Source organism: Schistocerca serialis, chromosome 12, assembly GCF_023864345.2.
Source record: "Schistocerca serialis cubense isolate TAMUIC-IGC-003099 chromosome 12, iqSchSeri2.2, whole genome shotgun sequence".
Lineage (NCBI taxonomy): Eukaryota > Metazoa > Arthropoda > Insecta > Orthoptera > Acrididae > Schistocerca > Schistocerca serialis.
Window position 1 is genome coordinate 133,970,358 of NC_064649.1, and position 23,977 is coordinate 133,994,334.

Below are 23,977 nucleotides of genomic sequence, written 5' to 3' on the forward strand. Positions count from 1 at the left end.
ATGCCATTTTTGCCAGTGCTAGCCTGCTTTTGATGTCCTCCTTGCTCCATCCATCATTGGTTACCGTATTTACTAGAGTCTAAGCCGCACTCGAATCTAAGCCGCACCTGAAAAATGAGACTCGAAATCAAGGAAAAAAAATTTCCCGAATCTAAGCCGCACCTGAAATTTGAGACTCGAAATTCAAGGGGAGAGAAAAGTTTTAGGCAGAATCTCCAAATCGAAATAACGTTGGTCCACTGTAATGCGAGACAATTTAGGTCGAATGAATGACGATACAGCTACAGTAGTTTGGTTCGAGTCATAAGCTTAGCAGTTAAGTTTTACCAGGTAGCCATTGCTATGCGTCAGGCGCTCCGTCCGTATTTATACAGGTACCCTTCCTTTTTCACGTGCTTCGTCTGGTTTGAATTGATTGCTTATTTTTCTTTGATCTGATAAGCGCAGTTTTGTTTGTTATAGGTGTTTACGTCACTCTATGCTGAAAATGCATTACTGTACTGTGTCATGCATTGTTTGTCATACTCTGATACTGCGTATTTACGGCCTGTCGCCGATCGTGGCATGGCTTGCTTTTGAGCGCGCTACCGCCGCTTACAAATAAAAGAAAAAGAGAGAGAGAGGAATCGTCTCATTAGCGAAACAATGGCAAGAGACTGCTACTTGTTGTTACTTACACTGCTGCTTTCTTTGATAATGATTAACAAGAACCAAATAATAGACTGCGTATGATAGATGATGTTCTGAATGAGAGTTTAGCGAAAATTTTTCTCCGTTTGAAAATCTCTGCAGCTTTAGTACATTACATTCTGCACAGAAATTAGAGTCATCTTAGATTTAAAAATCTAGGCAATTGCCTCGCTTCATTTCTGACTGTATCACTGTTTACCATAAGAATATACACATGACATGATATGTATATTCTTCCGCGTTTGCTGTTGTCTCACTCTAGTTTTGTGGTTTATTACGCAGACAGGATTTAAATGAGATAGTAGCAAACACGAAACAATACATGGCAAAATGTTTGTATTCGTATTATTCTTATGGTGGCGAGAATACTACATGTGATTCACAATTTATAAAAGATGAGGTGACTTACCGAACAAAAGCGCTGGCAGGTCGATAGACACACAAACAAACACAAACATACACACAAAATTCAAGCTTTCGCAACAAACTGTTGCCTCGTCAGGAAAGAGGGAAGGAGAGGGGAAGACGAAAGGAAGTGGGTTTTAAGGGAGAGGGTAAGGAGTCATTCCAATCCCGGGAGCGGAAAGACTTACCTTAGGGGGAAAAAAGGACAGGTATACACTCGCACACACGCACATATCCATCCACACATACAGACACAAGCAGACATATTTAAAGACAAAGAGTTTGGGCAGAGATGTCAGTCGAGGCAGAAGTGTAGAGGCAAAGAAGTTGTTGAAAGACAGGTGAGGTATGAGTGGCGGCAACTTGAAATTAGCGGAGATTGAGGCCTGGCGGATGACGAGAAGAGACAATTTATAAAAGTTCGTATTAGCAACCATCTCTTCTCACAGATAGGAAAAAATTCAGAATGTAGAGTTGGCCATATTGACAAACATCCTAAACATTCTTGCCAGTCGGATTTTCGTAGTACATTGAAATGCTGTTACATTCGAAGGTGAACAATACGGAATTAGTATTTACTTCGTTGGATAATGTATGAAAATGCAGTGGTCGAAACTCGGCGCGGAGAAAAAATGCTTGTCTTCCACCTTTTTTTTTTTTTTTTTTTTTTAATTTATTTACTGATGCAGAGGTTTTGGCGGCAGTATTTATCTTTGTGCCTACAAACAGCACCCTACAAAGCATGCCTGTGTAGCGCTACATATATTCGACAGCAGAACTAAGTTGTGGCGGCACCCACCGACATTTTTAAGAACTTCCGCTTGCTTTGCACTCGATTCTAAGCCGCAGGCGGTTTTTTGGATTACAAAAACCGAAAAAAAAGTGCGGCTTAGATTCGAGTAAATACGGTACTTTGCTGCCTAGGTAGTATAACTCCTTAACTTCATATACTTCGTGACCATGAATCTTTATTATTCCTTCTTGACTCTTTTACATACTGTACATTACCCTTCTCTTTTACGTCATATGAAAGGGAGCAATAATCACCTGTCACCACTGATGACATGTTACTAATAAAGCAGACACGTCTCACACAAGACAGTAAAAACCAAATAGTAGTTACTTCCTAGCTTCAGTGTATTTGAGGAGCACCATTGCAAACTCTCTATAAGCTGCTGTAACATGTATTTGTTTATAAATAAACATCTCAATGGAGTAATCATTTTCAACATGGTTGTTGACAATGCAATACGTGTTACGGTAGCCTTTGTGATGTTGTTTTTCAAATAGTAATTGTTATATAACAGCTGTTGTAGAAACAGTGCATCGAAACAAACATTTTATAAACTGGCTTCTTCACTATATGACTCTTAAACTGCTTATGCGGAAAACTGGGCCATTGAAAGTAACAGGGTGGTTATAAAGTAGTTATACAGAAGTACCGTATTTACTCGCGTCTAAGCTGCACTTTTTTCCAGTTTTTGTAATCCAAAAAGCCACCTGCGGCTTAGAATAGAGTGCAAAGTAAGCAGACGTTCTGTAAAATCTTGGTAGGTGCGGCCACAATTAACTTCTGCCGTCGAATATATGTAGCGCTACAGAGGCATGCTTTGCAAGCACAAAGATAAATACTGGCGCCAAAACCTCTGCATCAGTAAATAAATTAAGGTGGAAGAGGAGATTTTTTTCTCCATCCCGAGTTTCGACCACTGCATTTTCATACATTATCCAACGAAGTAAATACAAATTCCATATTGGTCATCTTCAAATGTAGCAGCATTTCAATGTACTACGAAAATCTGACTGGCAAGACTGTTTGGGATGTTTGTCAATATGGCCAACTCTACGTTCTGAATTTTTTCTTACTTGTGACAAGATAGGGTTGCTAATAGGAACTTTTATGAATTGTGAATCACATGCCATATTCTCTTCACCATAAGAATAATACGAATATAAACATTTTGCCATGTATTTATTCATGTTTGCTGCTATCTCATTTAAATCCTGTCTGCCTAATAAACTACGAAACTAGTGTGTGACAACAGCAAACTCGGAAGAATATGCATATCATGCCATGTTTATATTCGTATTATTCTTACGCCGAATAGTGATACAGTTAGAAATGAAGCACAACAACTGACTAGGTTTTTAAATCTAAGATGACTCTAATTTCTGTGCAGAATGTAATGTATTAAAGACGTGTCTGCAAAAATTTTCGAACAAAGAAAAATTTTCGCTAAACTCTCCTTCACAACATCTTCTATCACACGCAGTCTATTATTTGGTTCTTGTTGATTATTATCAAAGAAAGAAAGAAAGCAGCAGTGTAAGTAACAACAAATAGCAGTCTCTTGCCATTGTTTAGCTCTTTTTTTTAAAAAAAAATTGGTAGCGGCGGTAGCGCACACAAAAGCAAGACATGCCGCGAGCAGTGACAGGTCATAAACACTCATTATCAGAATGCGACAAACAATGCATGACACAGTAGAGTGACGTAAACACCTATAACAAAGAAAACGGCACTTATCAGATCAAAGAAAAATAAGCAATCAATTCAAACCAGATGAAGCACATGAAAAAGGCAGGGTACCCGTATAAATACGGATGGAGCGCCTGACGCATAGCAATGGCTACCTGGTAAAGCTTAACTGCTAAGCTTACGACTCGAACCAAACTACTGTAGCTGTATCATCATTCATTCGACCTAAGTTGTGTCTCATATTACAATGGACCAACTTTGTTTCGATTTGGAGGTGCGGTCTAAAACTTTTCTCTCCCTTGAATTTAGTCTCAAATTTCAGGTGCGACTTAGATTCAGGAATTTTTTTTTTTTCTTTGATTTCGAGTCTCATTTTTCAGGTGCGGTTTAGTTTCGAGTAAATACAGTAACCCTTGATTGTGAAAAAGCTAAATAACTTACAGAAATGTTTGATACACCATTGATTTTATTGACAGGTATTAAATGTGGCTAGTTTTTGTAACACAACAAACATCCCATCAGTAATTTCTTGCCTGAGACTATGAAGCAAGTCTTGACTTATGATGGCAACTACTTGTGTTACCTATAGTTGCTGCTCTTTGATGTTTCCTGGAAATGGAGGAATGAACACTGTCTTTAATGTAACCCCATACACAAAACCCACTGGGGTTAAATCAGGTGATTGTGGTGGCCAGGATATTGTTCCACTACATCCAATCCATGTCGGCACATTCCTAAGGAGGTACACGACAACTTCACGATCATAATGTGGTGGCACACTGTCTTTCTAGAAAATAAATTGTATGCCCATATCCTGACGCAATTGAGCCATTAGATAATGTTCGTGCACGTCCAGTTACAGTTGACTCAGCAAAAAAGAAAGCACTGTAAATTTCGTTACAGCTTACAGTGCAAAAAACATTTGCCTTAGATGAGTCCCATACATAGTGGATTCCGTGATGTGGTTTCTGCTCATCCCATATTTGAACATTATGACAAGTCACTTTTCTGCAGGTGTGGATGGTGACTTCTTCACCGAAAACAATTTTCTTAATAAATTTCCTTCAGTCTGTATTGTGTGAAAAACTTCTAAACAAAACTCAGCTCTTTTCCAAAACCATGCCCTCCCTCCACTTCCTCTTAAAGCTCAAAATGGTTCAAATTTGTAGTGTTTGGATATGTGTTTCTGTAATACCTCCCGCACTGCAATAATATGCACGTTCTATTCTGAGCGCCCGTGTCTTGTTGATTTACCTAGATCACGAATGTAAGACTGCCAGACTTTTTAAATTGCTGCACCTGACCCTGACCCGGTGTCCTATGTGATATGCAGCCTATTTCAGTGAACCAATTGTACCAACTAACAGCAGCCGATCTTTGATGTGATGGCTTGCAATATTCAGTCCTGAATTGTCTCTGAATTGTAGTAGCAGATTAAATTCGTGAACCCATAAATGACACTGCGTACCCTCTGCACCATTATTTGACTCTGTGATAACATTGGAATAAATCATTCACACATGCCACGTAGTGGGAATGTCGGGAACTGACAGTGTTAGGCGAGAATAAAACTTGAAGATATCCTGCATTCAGTGCTATATCGATCTTTTAAGTTACTTGCCCGTTTTACAGTTAAGGCTTACTTTTGTATAACTGATCTATAAACACCCTGTATTATATATTACAGCTGATTCATGAATATGATTCTTGTTATAAGCAAGACTGCATTTTAATCAGATTTTTTTTTTGTGATGTTTCACAGAATTCGTGATGTCAATGTACAACCAGCTGAACATGATGGAACCTGAGTCCGATGCCAGTGGGAATGGTGAAACTGCTCAAAAGCTGTTCACTTTCCGGATGCTCCACCTGGAGTTCGAGATGGTGGACCAGACATTCGATAAGACGGTTATGCTGCGGCTGGGTGGGCTCGACTTCGACCTGAACGACCCCGTGTCCGGGTCGGTGCGCGTGCTGGACACACCGATGACGGCAGGGGAGCTCGAGTACCTACTCACTGTCAAGTACACCAGTGTGAGTAGTCGTCATAAATACTGGATCTGTTGCAAATATGAGGTCAGCAGTTAGTGCAGCTCTTCAGATCCTTTCTGACATATTGGAGGGCAATCATTGTTTGACTATGTCCTCACAGCAAAACTTTATAATGGTGCTTCCACAGTCTTAATTTTGAGTTGTATAAGGGGTGTTCAAAAAGAAACAAGCCAGAAACATAATTATATAAATCAGTACCTGTATGTTAGAAGTATTGACCCTGGCTGTTGAGACACTTGTCCCACTGTGACACAAGGCGGTGAATGGCTGTCTCATAAAATTCCTGGGGCTGCGATGTTAACCAATTCTGCACGTACAGCTGGACGTCATTATCTGAGGTGCAGAATGAGATTTTCACTCTGCAGTGGAGTGTGCACTGATAGGAAACTTCCTGGCAGATTAAAACTGTGTGCCAGACCGAGACTCGAACTCGGGACCTTTGCCTTTCGCGGGCAAGTTCTCTACCAACTGAGCTACCCAAGCACGACTCACGCCCCGTCCTCAGAGCTTTACTTCTGCCAGTACCTCGTCTCCTACCTTCCAAACTTTACAGAAGCTCTCCTGCGAACTTTGCAGAACTAGCACTCCTGAAAGAAAGGATATTGCAGAGACATGGCTTAGCCACAGCCTGGGGGATGTTTCCAGAATGAGATTTTCACTCAAGGTTCGCAGGAGAGCTTCTGTAAAGTTTGGAAGGTAGGAGATGAGGTACTGGAAGAAGTAAAGCTGTGCGGACGGGGCACGAGTCGTGCTTGGGTAGCTCAGTTGGTAGAGCACGTGCCCGCGAAAGGCAAAAGTCCCGAGTTCGAGTCTCGGTCCGGCACACAGTTTTAATCTGCCAGGAAGTTTCATTATCCGAGGTGAATCGTTTGCCCCTTAGAATTCTTTTAAGGGGATCAAAAACGGCATAATCACAGGGGGAGAGGTCCGGACTGTACGGAAGGTGGCAGAGAACCTCCCATTTGAATTTCTGCAGGAGTGCCGTGACTGGGTTGGCCTTATGGGGCTTTGCATTATCGTGGAGCAGAATGACCCCACGGGTGAGATTGCCTGGTCATTTTGATTTGACTGCCCGGCGGAGGGTGGTCGAGATTTTCGCGAGTAACTCTGGACATTCACTGTTGTCCCGTGCTGCAGGAAGTGAATCGGAATGGGCCATCTTGGTCAAAGAAGAATGTCAGCATAACCTTTCCTGCACTCGTGTGGATAGCCTTGGCTTTTTTTGGTTGTGGTGACCCTGGATGTTTCCACTGGAGACTTTGTCATTTTGATACTGATTCAAAGTGATTACACCATGACTCGTCTCCAGCCAACACTCATGCCAGGAATGCATTCTCTTCTTGAGCAAAGTGCTGCAGATGAGCAAGGCCATTCTACATGCTTCCTGGTGTGGTTGAAGACTGTGGGGCACCTATTGGGCCCACACTTTGCGCACGTGCAGTCATTCCTTCACGGTGGTGCGAACACGTCCGACACTCAATCTGACCACGGTGGCCAGGGTTTCACTGTCACTTGGTGGTCGTGGGTAATGAGTGCATCCACCAGGTGGACGATGTCATCGGTAATGCAGTATCGTGCTCCAGATCTTGCATCATCGGCTAATGACACGAGTTCTTCCCTGAAGAGCTTGTGGCACACCTTGACCCTTGCAATGGACATGCAGTGTTCGCCGTACACTTGTGACATTTGTCTGTGAATGTCCGTTCCTCCTACTCCTTTCGCGGTCAGAAAACGAACACCACCTGTTTGCTGTGTGTGTGTCACTGTTTGCAATGCGACTGCCAGCATTGGACGATTGATGCATGCTGCTGCTAGCTCTGTACACTCATGTGACGTGCGTGCGTGCCCTCTAGCGATGGGCTGTGAACCTACACGCTCCGGTCGGAACCACACCTCGATACACACGCCGTGATATTTCCCTCCTGTTACCGGTTTTTGCTTTCCAGACTCCGGGTCATTTCTTTTTGAACACCCCTTCTGTATTGGTAATGCCCATTGCATTGTTCCAGTAGTTATCTACCATGATACTGGGCAGCAAAGTAGAGTCTGATCAGGAGCTAGCTCTTCGTATTATTTAGTCTTGCTCACCTTACTACTCTATCCACTTACATTAATGTGACTGCCTGTCAGAAACTTGAATAACCGCATTTTGTAGTGCATATCACTGCAAGACCTGCAGGTAGAGAATCAGTGACGTTCTGGAAGGTATCGACAGTCTTGCAGCTATTCCAGATAACTCCAGTGCTGCAGCCAACTGTGCTGGTTTTTTTGGTTCATGATCCATGGCACTAACAACCTGATCATTGTGGATCCACAGTTTCTCCATTGGGTTTAAATCCGAGGTGTTTAATGACCACGGGAGTACGGTGAACTCGTCCTGGTGCTCTTTGAACCACGTACGTAGACTATGAGCTGTGTGACATGTTGCATTGTCCAGCTGGTAGATGCCATCATGAAAAGGAAAAACAAACTTCATATAAGAGTGGACATGATCCCCAAGAATAGTTGCATGTGTATGTTGTGCCTTCCAGAATGAAGAGATCACAAAGGGAATACAGTATAGCCCCACTTTTATATTCCTGGAATTAACGTTTTCCCGCTGTTTACGATGTTTTTTATCGATCCTGTCAAATTTCCTATGCCCACGATGTTAATTTGCACCTGATTTTGCGTCAACATATTTATAATTTTCCCACAATTTACACATTTTGAAAAAATGTTTGTAGAGAAAAAATGACGCCGGCGTGATATTAGTCGTCCAGTAGTGCTTACAAATATTACGTGGTTAAGTTTCTTGACACCAGGCCACTCTACTCATTGGATTTGAACCAGTAAACATGTAAAAGTTGTAACATTTTGTGCCGTATCTGCCGGCCGCGGTGGCCGTGCGGTTCTGGCGCTGCAGTCCGGAACCGCGGGACTGCTACGGTCGCAGGTTCGAATCCTGCCTCGGGCATGGGTGTGTGTGATGTCCTTAGGTTAGTTAGGTTTAAGTAGTTCTAAGTTCTAGGGGACTTATGACCTAAGATGTTGAGTCCCGTAGTGCTCAGAGCCATTTGAACCATTTTTTTGTGCCGTATCTCCCGTCGCTGCCAAGCCTTACATGGAGTGGTGGCTGATAAGGGAGTAACTAGGTTCGTTCGAATAAAGAAACCATGACCAATCACAACCATTTCCAAACTATCTCTGGTGCGCAAATGCAGTTTCATGATTGTTGTGATCATCTGGACACCTTTATCGAACCATGTTTAGCGTGTTTTGGCATATGGGCACTTGGAGCACTAGTTGACACAGTCAGCAACTTTGATTTAGCGCCCGAAAACCCCAAACCACACACACACACACACACACACACACACACACACACACACACACAGCAACTTTGAGTTGCTCAAATGTTTTTAGTTTGAACACAGTACCGGTTACGTATTTTATTCATGCTGAGCAAAACATGTTTCGAGAATTTATTCTCGTTTTCAAGTGCAGTATTTACGAATGTATTTTTTGTGATGTTACACAAACAAACGGTATGAGTGATAGTTTGCGTGTGTGTCTGAATTTCTACATAACTGATGAAGTCCAGTACCTGATAACCCCAAAAAGACAGCTACAGTGCAAGAGATGCAGAATAACACATATTCAAACTCTATACAAAATACTTATTTACATATTTGCACATGACAATGAGAAAAAATTCTTGAAATGAAACATGCTAAGCATGAAAACATACGTAACTAGTGCAGTATTTCATTATTTAAATAATGAATGACAGCTGCACGCTTTCAAAAACATAGATTACGGCATATGAAATTGAGCAAATGTTCCTACGTCCCGGACAGTTATTAGTTCCTGTTACATCAGTGGTTTTTATTATACAGGGTGGTCCATTGATCGTGATCTCACGAAATAAGCGTCAAATGAAAAATCTGCAAAGAACAAAAGTTGGCTAGCTTGAAGGGGGAAACCAGGTGGCGCTCTGGTTGGCCCGCTAGATGGCGCTGCCATAGGTCAAATGGATATCAACTGCGTTTTTTAAAATAGGAACTCCAATTTTTTATTACATATTTGTGTAGTGCGTAAAGAAATATGAATGTTTTAGTTGGACCACTTTTTTCGCTTTGTGATAGATGGCGCTCTAATAGGCAGAAACATTTGGCTAACAATTTTAGATGAACAGTTGGTAACAGATAGGTTTTTTAAATTAAAATACAGAATGTAGGTACATTTGAACATTTTATTTCGGTTGTTCCAATGTGATAAGATGTACCTTTGAGAACTTATCATTTCTGAGAACGCATGTTGTTACAGTGTGATTACCTGTAAATACCATATTAGTGCAATAAATGCTCAAAATGATGTCCGTCAACCTCAATGCATTGGGCAATACGTGTAACGACATTCCTCTCAACAGCGAGTAGTTTGCTGACGCATGTTGTCAGGCGTTGTGGGTGGATCACGGTAGCAAATATCCTTCAACTTTCCCCACAGAAAGAAATCTAGGGACGTCAGATCCGGTGAATGTGCGAGCCATGGTATGGTGCTTCAACGACCAATCCACCTGTCATGAAATATGCTATTCAATCAATACCGCTTCAACCGCACGCGAGCTGTGTGCCAGACATCCATCATGTTGGAAGTAAATCACCATTCTGTCATGCAGTGAAACATCTTGTAGTAACATCAGTAGAACATTACGTAGGAAATCGGCATACATTGCACCATTTAGACTGCCATTGATAATATGGAGGCCAATTATCCGTCCTCCCATAATGCCACACCATATATTAACCCGCCAAGGTCGCTGATGTTTCACTTGCTGTAGCCATTGTGGATTTTCCGTTGCCCAATAGAGCATATTATGCCGGTTTACATTACCGCTTTTAGTGAATGGTGCTTCATCACTAAATAGAATGCATGCAAAACATCTGTCATCGTCCCGTAATTTGCAAAACATCTGTCATCGTCCCGTAATTTGCAAAACATCTGTCATCGTCCCGTAATTTCTCTTGTGCCCAGTGGCAGAACTGTACACGACGTTCGAAGTCGTTGCCATGCAATTTATGGTGCATAGAAATATGTTATGGGTGCAATCGATGTTGATGTAGCATTCTCAACACCGACATTTTTGAGATTCCCGATTCTCGCGCAATTTGTCTTCTACTGATGTACAGATTAGCCACGACAGCAGCTAAAACACCTACTTGGGCATCATCATTTGTTGCAGGTCGTGTTTGACGTTTCACATGTGGGTGAACGTTTCCTATTTCCTTAAATAATGTAACTATCCGGCAAACGGTCCGGACACTTGGATGATGTCGTGCAGGATACCGAGCAGCATACATAGCACACGCCCGTTGGGCATTTTGATCACAATAACCGTACATCAACACGATGTCGACCTTTTCCGCAGTTGGTGAACGGTCCATTTTAACATCGGTAATGTATCGCGAATCTAGTACCGTCTGCACTGGCAGAATGTTAAGTGATACCACGTATTTATACGTTTGTGACTATTACAGCACCATCTATCACAAAGCGAAAAAAGTGCTCCGACTGAAACATTCATATTTATTTACGTACTACAGGAATGTGTAATAAAAAATGTGGGTTCCTATTTTAAAATATGCAGTTGATATCCGTTTGACCTATGGCAGCGCCATCTAGTGGGCCAACCATAGTGCCATCTGGTTTCCCCCTCAAGCTAGACGAGTTTCGTTCTTTGTATTTTTTTGTTTGATGCTTATTTCGTGAGATATTTGGCCCGGTCACTATCAATGGACCACCTTGTATAATAAACCTTCATTAGATAATAAACAAGTCCCTGACAAGTCTTTTGACGCCTGTTATGTACATATATCAAGCATAAAGTGCAAGGGGGTATCCTGCATGTAACTTCCACAGCTTACACCAATTTTTTGAAGTCCCTTGAAAAGTGTAAAAGTGAGTTTTGGCTGTACTACGAAAACATCCCCCGGACAGTGACACTCCCTCCATCAGACTGGACCCTTCCAACAATTGTTGCAGGGTGTTTGCTGTCAGATGTTTCATGCCAATGGAGGATAAAAGAATGATTCATTAGAAAAAGGCCACCAGTCACTACTTAATGGATGTGTAGTTGCAGTATTGGTGTGCAAATTCCAGCTTTTGTCACTAATGAGCAGCAGCCGGCGTGGGTGCAGAGCCGGGTGCCTCCTCCTTTACACATCCCTGTAGCTGTCATTCACCCATCATCTGCGGCTCGTGGTACACAACTGTTGCCTCGGTGCAGGCCTTGGGTAGCGCCATTTTTCCATACTTTAACCACAGCAGCATGCAAATGGGTTACTGTTATCATGACTATGAACGAGTTGCCAATGTTGACTGGTGGTGGATGCTTAATAGAAAGATATAAATCAAACCAGGTTTGTCAGTAATGTCGATAAGGTGCTGGCTGCACCGTCTGAATCTGCAATGACTAAAATAATTAGAAGTCATTGGAAAAAATAGTATATATTGTATTTAACTGGTTGTACGGGATTCTTCTCGGCTGCATACATGTGATTATACACAGATGGCTATTGAGGCCTCACTTAGGCCATACATTACTAAGCACCTTGTTAGAGGTTGCTTCCTATCAGCTGAAGGTTGTGCTACTTTACTACTTGATGTCCCGAGCGAGAGTGAACGGGAGCTCGCTAGAAACTTGACACAAGTTGCGGAGCAGCGCTGGTCGCGACTTGCAGGTCCAACGATACTAATACGGACTGCAGTCGATAACTGCAACACCTAATAAGAGTGGTATCGAATGTTGGTACCACAGTTGCCAACTTAGTTGTTTCGGAATTGCGTCCACTGTTAACCCGAACCACCAGTGATCGTACCCATGCGGACTTCTGATAAATTGCTTGGTTTCTGCATTATGACAGCAACTGCACTGTTCATTGGCTTCAAACGTAGGTGGTGTTCTCATTAATGTTACTGGACTGTGTATTTCAACACGCTTCCTAACCTCTTCCGATTGAGTTTTGTTTCTTGAAGTGCTGCAGTTACTCCTGGAAGTTAAACATACAAATTCATCCTCCTGGTTTCAAAATAAATATGATGCTTCTGATAATCAACATTTCATGTATTTTACTCTTGTGTATAGTGACTATTAATAAAGTTGTTTTAGCATTCAGAACATCACATTTACACTGATAAGGACAAGTCCACAAATGGCCTGTCTTATTTAACTGTCTTCTCTTGTCCCCTGATGTCGCAGGTATTTTCACAGTGGCTCTTTCTGTATGGCTTACACTGTATCTCTCAGGCAAGACCTGTCAAAATTTACTAGACCATCCAACCAGCAGATACTGTAAACGTGGTGTGATAATTATCATCGTCCATACTCATTGATACATTGCATCCATCCATTTTGTAATATGTGCATGTAAATGAGACATACATCCAAACAGCATGTTACCTATTTCGCTACGGAAAGAAACTTTTTATAGTGATGACCATGATTTGTTGTTTCAAAAACACTTGTTCAACATTTCGCTTAACAAAAGTGAAATGTTAGACTACATTCTCACAGTCGATTGGAGGAAGTTATGATAGTGAAACAGCTGATTTGCATGTCCAATGACATATCAGTGTTATCGTTTAGATTACAGGAGATACCCTATGTGATCAAAAGTATCTGGACACCCCCAGAAACAAACGTTTCTCATATTAGATGCTTTGTGCTGCCACCCACTACCAGGTACTCCATATCAGCGACCTCAGTAGTCATTAGACATCATGAGAGAGCAGAATGGGACACATTGCGTAACTCACGGACTCCGAACATTGCCAGGTGATAGATTTTCACTTGTTGTCGTATGTCTGTACGCGAGATTTCCACACTATTAAACATCCCTAGGTCCATTGTTTCTGATATGATAGTGAAGTGGAAACACGAATGGACACGTACAGCACAAAAGTGTACAGGCCGACCTCAACTGTTGACTGAGAGTGACTGCTGACAGTTGAAGAGTGTCGTAATGTGTAAGTAGCAGATATATATCCAGACCATCACACAGGCATTCCAAACTGCATTCAGGATCCACTGCAAGTGTTGTGACAGTTAGGTAGGAGTTGAGAAAACTGGGATTTCATGGTTGAGCAGCTACTCATGAGCCACACATCATGCCGGTAAATGTCAAACGACGCCTCACGGTGCAAGGAGAGTAAACATTGGGTGATTGAACAATGGAAAAATGTTGTCCACACAACGAGTGATGAATCGTGGTACACAATGCAGCGATCTGATGGCAGGGTATGGGTATGGCGAATGCCTGGTGAACGCCATCTGCCAGCGTGTGTAGTGCCAACAGTAAAATTCGGAGACGGTGGTGTTATGGTGTGGTCGTGTTTTTCATGGAGGGGGCTTGCACCCCCTTGTTGTTTTCCATGGCACTATCACAGCACAGGCCTACATTGATGTTTTAAGCACCTTCATCCTTCCCACTGTTGAAGAGTACTTCGTGGATGGCGATTGCATCTTTCGACACAATCTAGCACCTGTTCGTAATGCACGGCCTGTGGCGGAGTGGTTACACAACAACAACATCCCTGTAATGGACTGGCCTGCACAGAGTCCTGACCTGAATCCTCTAGAACACCTTTGGGATGTTTTGGAATCCCAACTTCATGCCAGGCCTCACTGACATACATCGATACTTCTCCTCAGTGCAGCACCCTGTGAAGAATGGGCTGTCATTCCCCAAGAAACCTTCCAGCACCTGATTGAACGTAAGCCTGCTAGAGTTGAAGCTGTCATCAAGGCTAAGGGTGGGCCAACACCATACTGAATTGCAGCATTACTGATGGAGGGTGCCACCAACTTTGCAACCAGGTGTCCGGATACTTTTGATTACATAGTGTGCATAGAGTATTTAACGTAACGACTTCCATAACATACCGAGTGGGGAGGGAGCGTTGTCTCAGAATGGGATAAATGTATTAAAAGTTACGGTGATTACTTCTGAAATAATAAACAGTTTACTTACTTTTTCCATCTATCTCATTTTCATTTGAATGCCCCTCATAACTGCTGATGTTAGAAGTAGGAGAGAATATAAAATACAAATGACCGATAGCGGTAAAAGTGTATCTGAAGTAGTTTTTTTGACAACAGATATAAATTTAAGAATTAGAAAATATTTTTGGGTGGTATTTGGCTGGCATGTAGCCTTTTACAGTAGCCAAACTTTAACAACAAACATTTCAGACGAGAAGAGAATGAAAGCTTATGAAATGTGGTGCTTCAGAAGAATGCTGAAATTAGATAGGTGGATCAGATCAACTAATGAAGAGTTACTGAAATTCATTGGAAAGAAGAAAAGAAGGAATTGGTTAATTGAATGCGAGGGCAGTGTGAAAAGTTCTCGGCCTGAGAGTGAAAATGACAATTTATGCTTTCAAATAAGTTTTATTTTTGATCACAATCTCCTCTAATATCAATATATTTCATCCAACTGTGGTCCAATGCCAATATCCCCTCCCTCTAGTGGTCCACCAGAAGGGATGCAAAGTACCCAACTAGAGCCTCGATGACTTCTCGAATGGACAAAGAGCACTGCCCAGCAAGAAATTTTTTTTCAGTTTTGAGAACAGATGAAAGTCTGAGGGCACCAAATTTTGAGGGTATGGTGGATGCCTTTGTGATCCAGAGTGAGCACACCAATCACAAATCCTGTCCAAGTCATCTTGTATCCTCCTACACTCAATCAACGACGACACCTTCCCGTACACCTCCGATGAACACTCACCATCGAGGACAATGTACTGGGCTCTATTACTTAAGAAGTCAACATAACATCAATGTTTGCTGGAGATCGCACTCTTCTTGGTCATCCTGTTTATTTCTTCTTGAGGGCAGATCCAGTCTATTCAAAGTTATTAACCCAACATTTTGCTGTGTGTTTCAATGGAACAGCATCGTGACATCCTAAATTACAAAAACGTCAAAACTCCCTCTGCGCCGCTGCCAAACTATCATTGTTTTTATAAAACATTTTTATGGCTAAGGCACACTGTTATCCATTCCATTGATCCCTGTTTACTGAAATGGCAGACTGTTTACTCACTAACTGTTATGAAGCCGCAGCTCTGCCAGCTGCCCACGGCTGCCACTACTCATTTTAAACATTCCCATTATTCTGTGTCACCCGGTATTGTAGTGCTTGTGGGAAATGCAAATGTGCGGAAGACACGATATTATGTGATGCCAGTTAGGTGATTTTCTGTGGTGTCAAATGAATTTTTATAGATTGAAGTGTGGTGCCAGTTCTGTTGGACACAGCCAACAGAACCGACACCACATTACAAAATATACATGAGCGAGGACACCACAGGCACTTTCAGTGTGGATGCACCATATCTTCTGAGCCTTTGCAGGACGTGGCAAATGCTACATGCAGTGCGGCTAATGGAAGCGGGTGCTACTTGCACACTGGAATGTTATCACTGATATTCGCTGCTGGAGCAAACTTAGCTGGGGTATCAATTCTGTGAATGTTATCTGTCAGTCACACGATCGCAATTACCTTGAAGTTGTGGTCCTGCTGTGCAGTGCCAATCGTAGCTATAACAAACTTCTTCACTGTCTGCAGGAAGGCACTGTGATAATGGATGAATATGTTTGCTGTGCACTAGCTACAAAATCATGTAACTGCTTCTTTTTAAAACTCTTTTGTATTTAACAGTCCCCATAACATTTTCAAAATATTAATTAAACACTCACATTTAAGTAATTAAAACTTCCGGAAGTTTTAATTACTGAAGATGCCGGCCGTGAAAGCATACACGCTGTGACACTCGCATTTAAGCTATTGATAACCAGACTCATCAACAGAGAGATCGTTAGTATCCCAAAATCAAGAAGTAAATAAGTAATTAATTAAGTAATTCCATACAATCTTATTTTGTATTTCTTTTTGGAACAACAGTCATTGTCGACCCAATCTCTTATTCTTTCATGTCCATGGTACCTGCAAGTTGCAACATCAAAGTCTAAATGGCTCCTTCCCCACCCATAAAACACTTGCCCTCCATCTTGCTTGTGGCTATAGTGTGCTTACATTTGTATCTTTTATCTATGGGGAAAAGAGAAAAAAAGGGGGGGGGGGGTGCACACAGAACGTGATCTTTCCTCTACCACTACTACTATAAATTACAGTTACTACATGACCATCTTTCATCTGCACAGAAGAAAGGAAGTGGGACATGATGCTACCACCAACGCACGACACATTAAGAATATGGGTCAACCATAACATGTGCCCAGATGATCACAGTGGTTAAGGCAAACTGTTCTAGAGAAGCAGAGCATCTGAGTTTGCTTCCCAATCTGACACAAATTTTCAACCCTCACCACTGATTCATTTAAATGCCCATAAACAATTACATCCTGTTTCTCTTAATATTGTATTTTTATGGCTTCCAGAATCATCTGAGAGATCTGCAAGCTTAGCAGATGACAGTAGCAATATTACTTGAATAATTCATCATTTTTGAAACCTTTGTTACTGTCTTTTGCTTCGTAGGCATTAGGTGACGTGTGAGTTCTCTCTGTTTTGTGTGCTTTTATGTGATTTTGTGTTCAAAATGTGAAGTGAATATGAGAAACGACCAGATAAAGTTATTTGCAGATAAAGTTATTTGCAGATAAAGTTATTTGCAGATAAAGTTATTTGCAGATAAAGTTATTTGCAGATAAAGTTATTTGCAGATAAAGTTATTTGCAGATAAAGTTATTTGCAGATAAAGTTATTTGCAGATAAAGTTATTTGCAGATAAAGTTATTTGCAGATAAAGTTATTTGCAGATAAAGTTATTTGCAGATAAAGTTATTTGCAGATAAAGTTATTTGCAGATAAAGTTATTTGCAGATAAAGTTATTTGCAGATAAAGTTATTTGCAGATAAAGTTATTTGCAGATAAAGTTATTTGCAGATAAAGTTATTTGCAGATAAAGTTATTTGCAGATAAAGTTATTTGCAGATAAAGTTATTTGCAGATAAAGTTATTTGCAGATAAAGTTATTTGCAGATAAAGTTATTTGCAGATAAAGTTATTTGCAGATAAAGTTATTTGCAGATAAAGTTATTTGCAGATAAAGTTATTTGCAGATAAAGTTATTTGCAGATAAAGTTATTTGCAGATAAAGTTATTTGCAGATAAAGTTATTTGCAGATAAAGTTATTTGCAGATAAAGTTATTTGCAGATAAAGTTATTTGCAGATAAAGTTATTTGCAGATAAAGTTATTTGCAGATAAAGTTATTTGCAGATAAAGTTATTTGCAGATAAAGTTATTTGCAGATAAAGTTATTTGCAGATAAAGTTATTTACAACGAAAATCAGGTATTTGATGACGATTCAGATCACACGTCATCCAAAAATTGTAGTAATTCTACATATTTTTTAAGATGAGTTGCTGCATATGTTTATCGTATTATATTCAAAGATTGTGTCATTATGACACAAATGTGTGAATTCCTAAGGGACCTAACTGCTGAGGTTATCGGTCCCTACTTACGCTAAGAACAAAACACACACACACACACACACACACACACACACACACGAGGGACTTGAACCTCCGGCGGGAGGAGCCACGCAATCCGTGACATGGCCCTTCAAACTGCGTGGCTCGTTATGACACATTCTCCTGCAGGCACAACAAGAAACGAATGTGGGCATAAAAGTCCAGTGAATGTAATGTTGGGCTGTGTATCTCTCCAGGTTTCAATTTGCGGCACACACTCCTCCACTGCTGTTGTTGCGGTCTTCAGTCCAGAGACTGGTTTGATGCAGCCCTCCATGCTACTCTAGCCTGTCCAAGCTTCTTCATCTGCAAGTAACTATTGTGGCCTACATCCTCCTGAATCTGCCTAGTGTATTCATCTCTTGGTCTCCTCCTATGATTTTTACCCTCCACACTGCCCTCCAATACTAAATTGGTTATCCCTTGATGCCTCAGAACATGTCCTACCAACTAATCGCTTCTTCTAGTCAAATTGTGTTACAAATTCCTCTTCTCCCGAATTCTGTTCAGTACCTCCTCATTAGTTATGTGATCTACCCATATAATCTTCAGCATTCTTCCGTAGCACCACATTTCAAAAGCTTCTATTCTCTTCTTGCCCAAACTATTTATCGTCCATCTTTCACTTCCATACATGGCTACACTCCATACAAATACTTTCTGAAAATACTTCCTGACACTTAAATCTATACTTGATGTTAACAAATTTCTCTTCTTCAGAAACACGTTCCTTGCCATTGCCAGTCTACATTTTGTATCCTCTCTACTTCGACCACCATCAGCTATTTTGCTCCACAAATAGCAAAACTCATTTTGTACTTTAAGTGTCTCTTTTCCTAATCTAATTCCCTCCGCATCTCCCGACTTAATTCGACTACATTCCATTATCCTCGTTTTGTTTTTGTTGATGTTCATCTTATACCCTCCTTTCAAGACACTGTCCATTCCGTTCAGCTGCTCTTCTAGGTCCTTCGCTGTCTCTGACAGAATTACAATGTCATTGGCAAACCTCCCCCAAAGTTTTTATTTCTTCTCCCTGGCTTTTAATTCCTACTCCAAATTCTTCTTTTGTTTCCTTTTCTGCTTGGTCAATATACAGATTGAATAGCATCGGGGAGAGGCTACAACCCTGTCTCACTCCCTTCCCAGCCACTGCTTCCCTTTCAAGTCCCTCGACTCTTATACTTGCCATCTGCTTTCTGTACAAATTGTAAGTAGCCTTTCACACCCTGTATTTTACTGCTGCCACTTTCAAAATTTGAAAGAGAGTATTCCAACCAACATTGTCAAAAGCTCTCTCTGAGTTTACACAGTCTCCTCCACTATGAATGCAAAATTTTGCTTTGATCTCCTGTTGTGTATGTTTCTTTAGATGCATTAAAATAGAAAATCTAATAAACCTAAAAAGTTTTGAAATTCAAACTACATATTTATATACATGAAGTAAAAAAAACCAGCCAGTTATTTTGGCCAGTCAACAGGTAATGTCAACTATCTTCAAGACCAGCACCACAAGTGTTATGAGGAATTGGGTCACTGTAGTTTAACTACTACTCATTTTTCTTTTCTTCAGACTGAGGCCTGATTTGAAGTCTATCTCCACATCAGTCCCCTGTCTCCTCATATCTCTTGCACCTTATAAGCATTTAAACCTGCTTGCTACGGTCTAGACTTCATCTCCCCCCAACAAATTTTTTCCTACACTTCTCTCCAATACTAAACTGACAAAAATTTTGATGCCTTGCGATATACGAGGGCTGTCTGAAAAGTTCTTAGCCTCTCACAGAGACCACAGCACTACTTGTACGAGTTTTCCCCCGTATGTTGGCACACATGTTAGTATACACAATGTAAAATTTCAAATCATTCCAGGCAACAGTTGACTGTATGTAGTCATTTGAAACCATTGTGATGTTTGTGATGATGTATATGGGGCAGGGGGGAGATGAGTGTCATACAGTAATTAAATTCTTTGTACAAGAAGGTATAACACTAACAAAACTTCACTTGCAGCTTGTACACATATATGGCAGCTCTTCACTTTCAATTTTCACTGTGGAGAATTGAGTGGCTGAGTTTAAACATGACCGTTAAAGCTTCCGAGATGATCTGTATGAAGGATGTCCAAAAATTGCAAGCACATTGGAAATCATCGACAAGGTACACAATATAAGCCTGGAAGATCGGCATATAAAGGTGCTTGAAATTGCTAATGCTCTAGGGACAGCAAAGGAGTGTGTTGGTCACATCTTGCACCAGGAGCTGAACATGAGGAACCTTTGCACAAGATGGGTGCTGTGTGTGCTCACTCTGGATCACAAAGGCATCCACCATACCCTCAAAATTTGGTGCCCTCAGACTTTCATCTGTTCTCAAAACTGAAAAAAAATTTCTTGCTGGGCAGTGCTCTTTGTCCATTCGAGAAGTCATCGAGGCTCTAGTTGGGTACTTTGCATCCCTTCTGGTGGACCACTAGAGGGAGGGGATAATGGCATTGGACCACAGTTGGATGAAATGTATTGATATTAGAGGAGATTGTGATCAAAAATAAAACTTATTTGAAAGCATAAATTGTCATTTTCACTCTCAGGCCGAGAACTTTTCACACTGCCCTCGCATTCAATTAACCAATTCCTTCTTTTAGTACAATGGCAGCTAACTCTAAATATAGATAAATGTAAATTAATGCAGATGAATAGGAAGAAGAATCCTGTAATGTTTGAATACTCCATTAGTAGTGTAGCGGTGAACACAGTCACGTCGATTAAATATTTGGGCGTAACATTGCAGAGCGATATGAAGTGGGGCAAGCATGTAATAGCAGTTGTGGGGAAGGCGGATAGTCGTCTTCGGTTCATTGGTTGAATTTTGGGAAGATGTGGCTCATCTGTAAAGGAGACTGCTTATAAAACACTAATACGACCTATTCTTGAGTGCTGCTCGGGTGTTTGGGATCCCTATCAGGTCGGATTGAGGGAGGACATAGAAGCAATTCAGAGGCGGGCTGCTAGATTTGTTACTGGTAGGTTTGATCATCATGCGAGTGTTAAGGAAATGCTTCAGGAACTCGGGTGGGAGTCTCTGGAGGAAAGGAGGCGTTCTTTTCGTGAATCGCTACTGAGGAAATTTAGAGAACCAGCATTTGAGGCTGACTGTAGTACAATTTTATTTCTGCCAACTTACATTTCACGGAAAGACCACACAGATAAGAGAAATTAGGGCTCGTACAGAGGTGTATAGGCAGTCATTTTTCCCTCGTGCTGTTTGGGAATGGAGCAGGGAGAGAAGATGCTAGTTGTAGTACGAGGTACCCTCCGCCACACACCGTATGGTGGATTGCGGAGTGTGTATGTAGACGTAGATATACGCATGTCAGTCTTACGGAGCCCACGGCGTTCAATTCGTAAGCAAGCAGCAGTGGTTGGAATGTCCTGGGAAAGTATTCACATAATCCTTCTTCTTGCTGTGAATTTCATCTGTACAAACTACAGATGGTGCAACAATTTAAGGACAGCATTTACCAGTTACAATTAGGATTCTGTCAACAAATAACAAAAATAAACAATGACAACAAATTTCTACACAAGTTGTGAATGTCAGCTGAGGCACATTTTCATCTCACAGGTTATGTGAATAAACAGAACTATCATTAGTGGGCAAACACAAATCCTAATGACGTCGTGAGCACCCTTTACCTGCTAGTAAAGTGACAGTATGGTGTTGTGTTTTATCACATGGGATTTTTTGGACCATATTTTTTTTGCAAATGAACAGGGAAACACAATAACTGTCAATACCGATCGTTATGTGTAGATGTTATGAACATTCATCACACCTGCATTGAACAACTTTCCAAATGTCCAAGAAGCCTGGTTTCAACAGGATGGAGCATCACACTCTGCAGAGAAATCAATGGCAAATGTGTGAGAGTTGTTTGGCAACCGTGTGATCTCACAATTCGGTAACATTCCCTGGCCCCCTAGATCACCAAATACATACTGTGGGGCTACCTCAAGAGCAAAGTCTTCACAATTTGACCAAGAACCCTGGATGAGCTACAACAGAGAATTCGGGATGCTGTTCACAGTATCCCAGCTGAGATGTTGCAGCGGTCAATGAGGAATCTCAACAGCAGATTTCATGAATGTATTCATAAAGAAGGACACCAACTTAAGGACATAATTTTTAAAAACTGATAAATGCCATCGACTTTCTTAAATAACGAAGTAGTAAGGTTTCAATTACTATGAATGCAACTTCTTTGCTTCATCGTGTATAGTTTTTTTGGATTGTGGAAATGTTCCCGTTTTTCTGTGTCGCCCCTGTATTATGTTAGCTGTACGCTAAGTGTCAGACATTATTCTATAGATACACAAAACAGAACAGAAAATATACATTCCTAGCTTTCGGAACTTTGTTCCTTCATCAGGGAGGAGAGAGGGGAAAAAAGGAGGAAGGGAAAGTGGATTCAGTTACTCACAACCCAGGTTATGAAGCAACAGGGAAAGGTAAACAGGGAGGGTAGTAAGGATGGAGGCATGGTCGTCAGAGGGAAGCCAAAGATATTCTACTGTAAGTACTGTGCCAGCTTCAAACCAAAGAGGATGCATACAGAAGTAAAAAGGTATATAGTATAAAGATAAACACAACTATGTAACAAGGAAAGATGCGTGAATGGCTAAAGAGGAAAGGGAAAGAGGAGAAGACTGAAGAGTAAATGGGAGTGTGGTTGGTTAATGTAGGTTCAGTCCAGGGGGATGGCGGGATGAAAGGATGTGTCGAAGTGAAAGTTCCCATCTCCGCAATTCTGAGGGACTGGTGTTGGGTGGGAGAAGCCAAATAGCACGTACGGTGTAGCAGGTTCCTAGGTCCCTAGAATTATGCTGGACAGCATGCTCTACCCAGTGGTTCCTACCCCTGTAACCGATCCCGCTGCAAAACCTGCCCCATGCATCCCCCCACAACTGCCTACTCCAGCCCCACTACTGGTAAAACATACACAATTCAAGGCAGGGCCACATGTGAAACAACACATGTCATTTATCAGCTGACATGCCTGCACTGCACAGCCTTTTACACCAGTATGACGACAACTAAACTGGCTGAGCGCCTGAACGGACACAGACGAACTGTCTGCCTAGGAGATGTCCGATACCCAGTAGCAGAGCATGCCCTCCAGCATAATTCTAGGGACCTAGGAACCTGCTACAACGTACGTGCCATTTGGCTTCTCCCACCCAACACCAGTCCCTCGGAACTGTGGAGATGGGAACTTGCACTCCAATACAACCTTTCATCCCGCCATCCCCCTTGACTGAATTTACATTAACCAACCTCACTCCCATTTACTCTTCAGTCTTCTCCTTTTTCCCTCTCCTCTTTAGCCATTCACGCATCTTTCCTTGCTACATAGTTGTGTTTATCTTCACACTATATACCTCTTTACTTCTGTATGCATCCTCTTTGGTTTGAAGCTGGCACAGTACTTACAGCAGAATATCTTTGGCTTCCCTCTGACGACCATGCCTCCATTCTTACTACCCTCCCTGTTTACCTTCCCCTGTTGCTTCATAACCTGGGTTGTGAGTAACTGAATCCACTTTCCCTTCATCCCTTTTTCCCCTCTCTCTTCCCTGTTGAAGGAAAAAAACTTTTCTGTTCTGTTTTGTGTATCTATCGGCTGTACTGAGCTGAGCTGTGCTAAGTACTGGCCAGCCCCTCTGTCTCTTTGTTAGTATTTGTTTCAGACATTATTCTATAACAGATATGGCTGGAATCCAAGAAGCATTAAGAATTCCT

General features: G+C 41.5%; 1 protein-coding gene across 1 annotated transcript in view; it reads left to right on the forward strand.

Moving 5' to 3' along the window:
• LOC126428046 (intermembrane lipid transfer protein Vps13) overlaps positions 1–23,977 on the forward strand; it is a 487,343-nt gene that overhangs the window by 104,975 nt on the left and 358,391 nt on the right. The window contains exon 18 of the mRNA XM_050089923.1: positions 5,337–5,608. Coding sequence (XP_049945880.1) covers positions 5,337–5,608 — 272 coding nt within the window. The remainder of the gene's footprint in view (positions 1–5,336; positions 5,609–23,977) is intronic.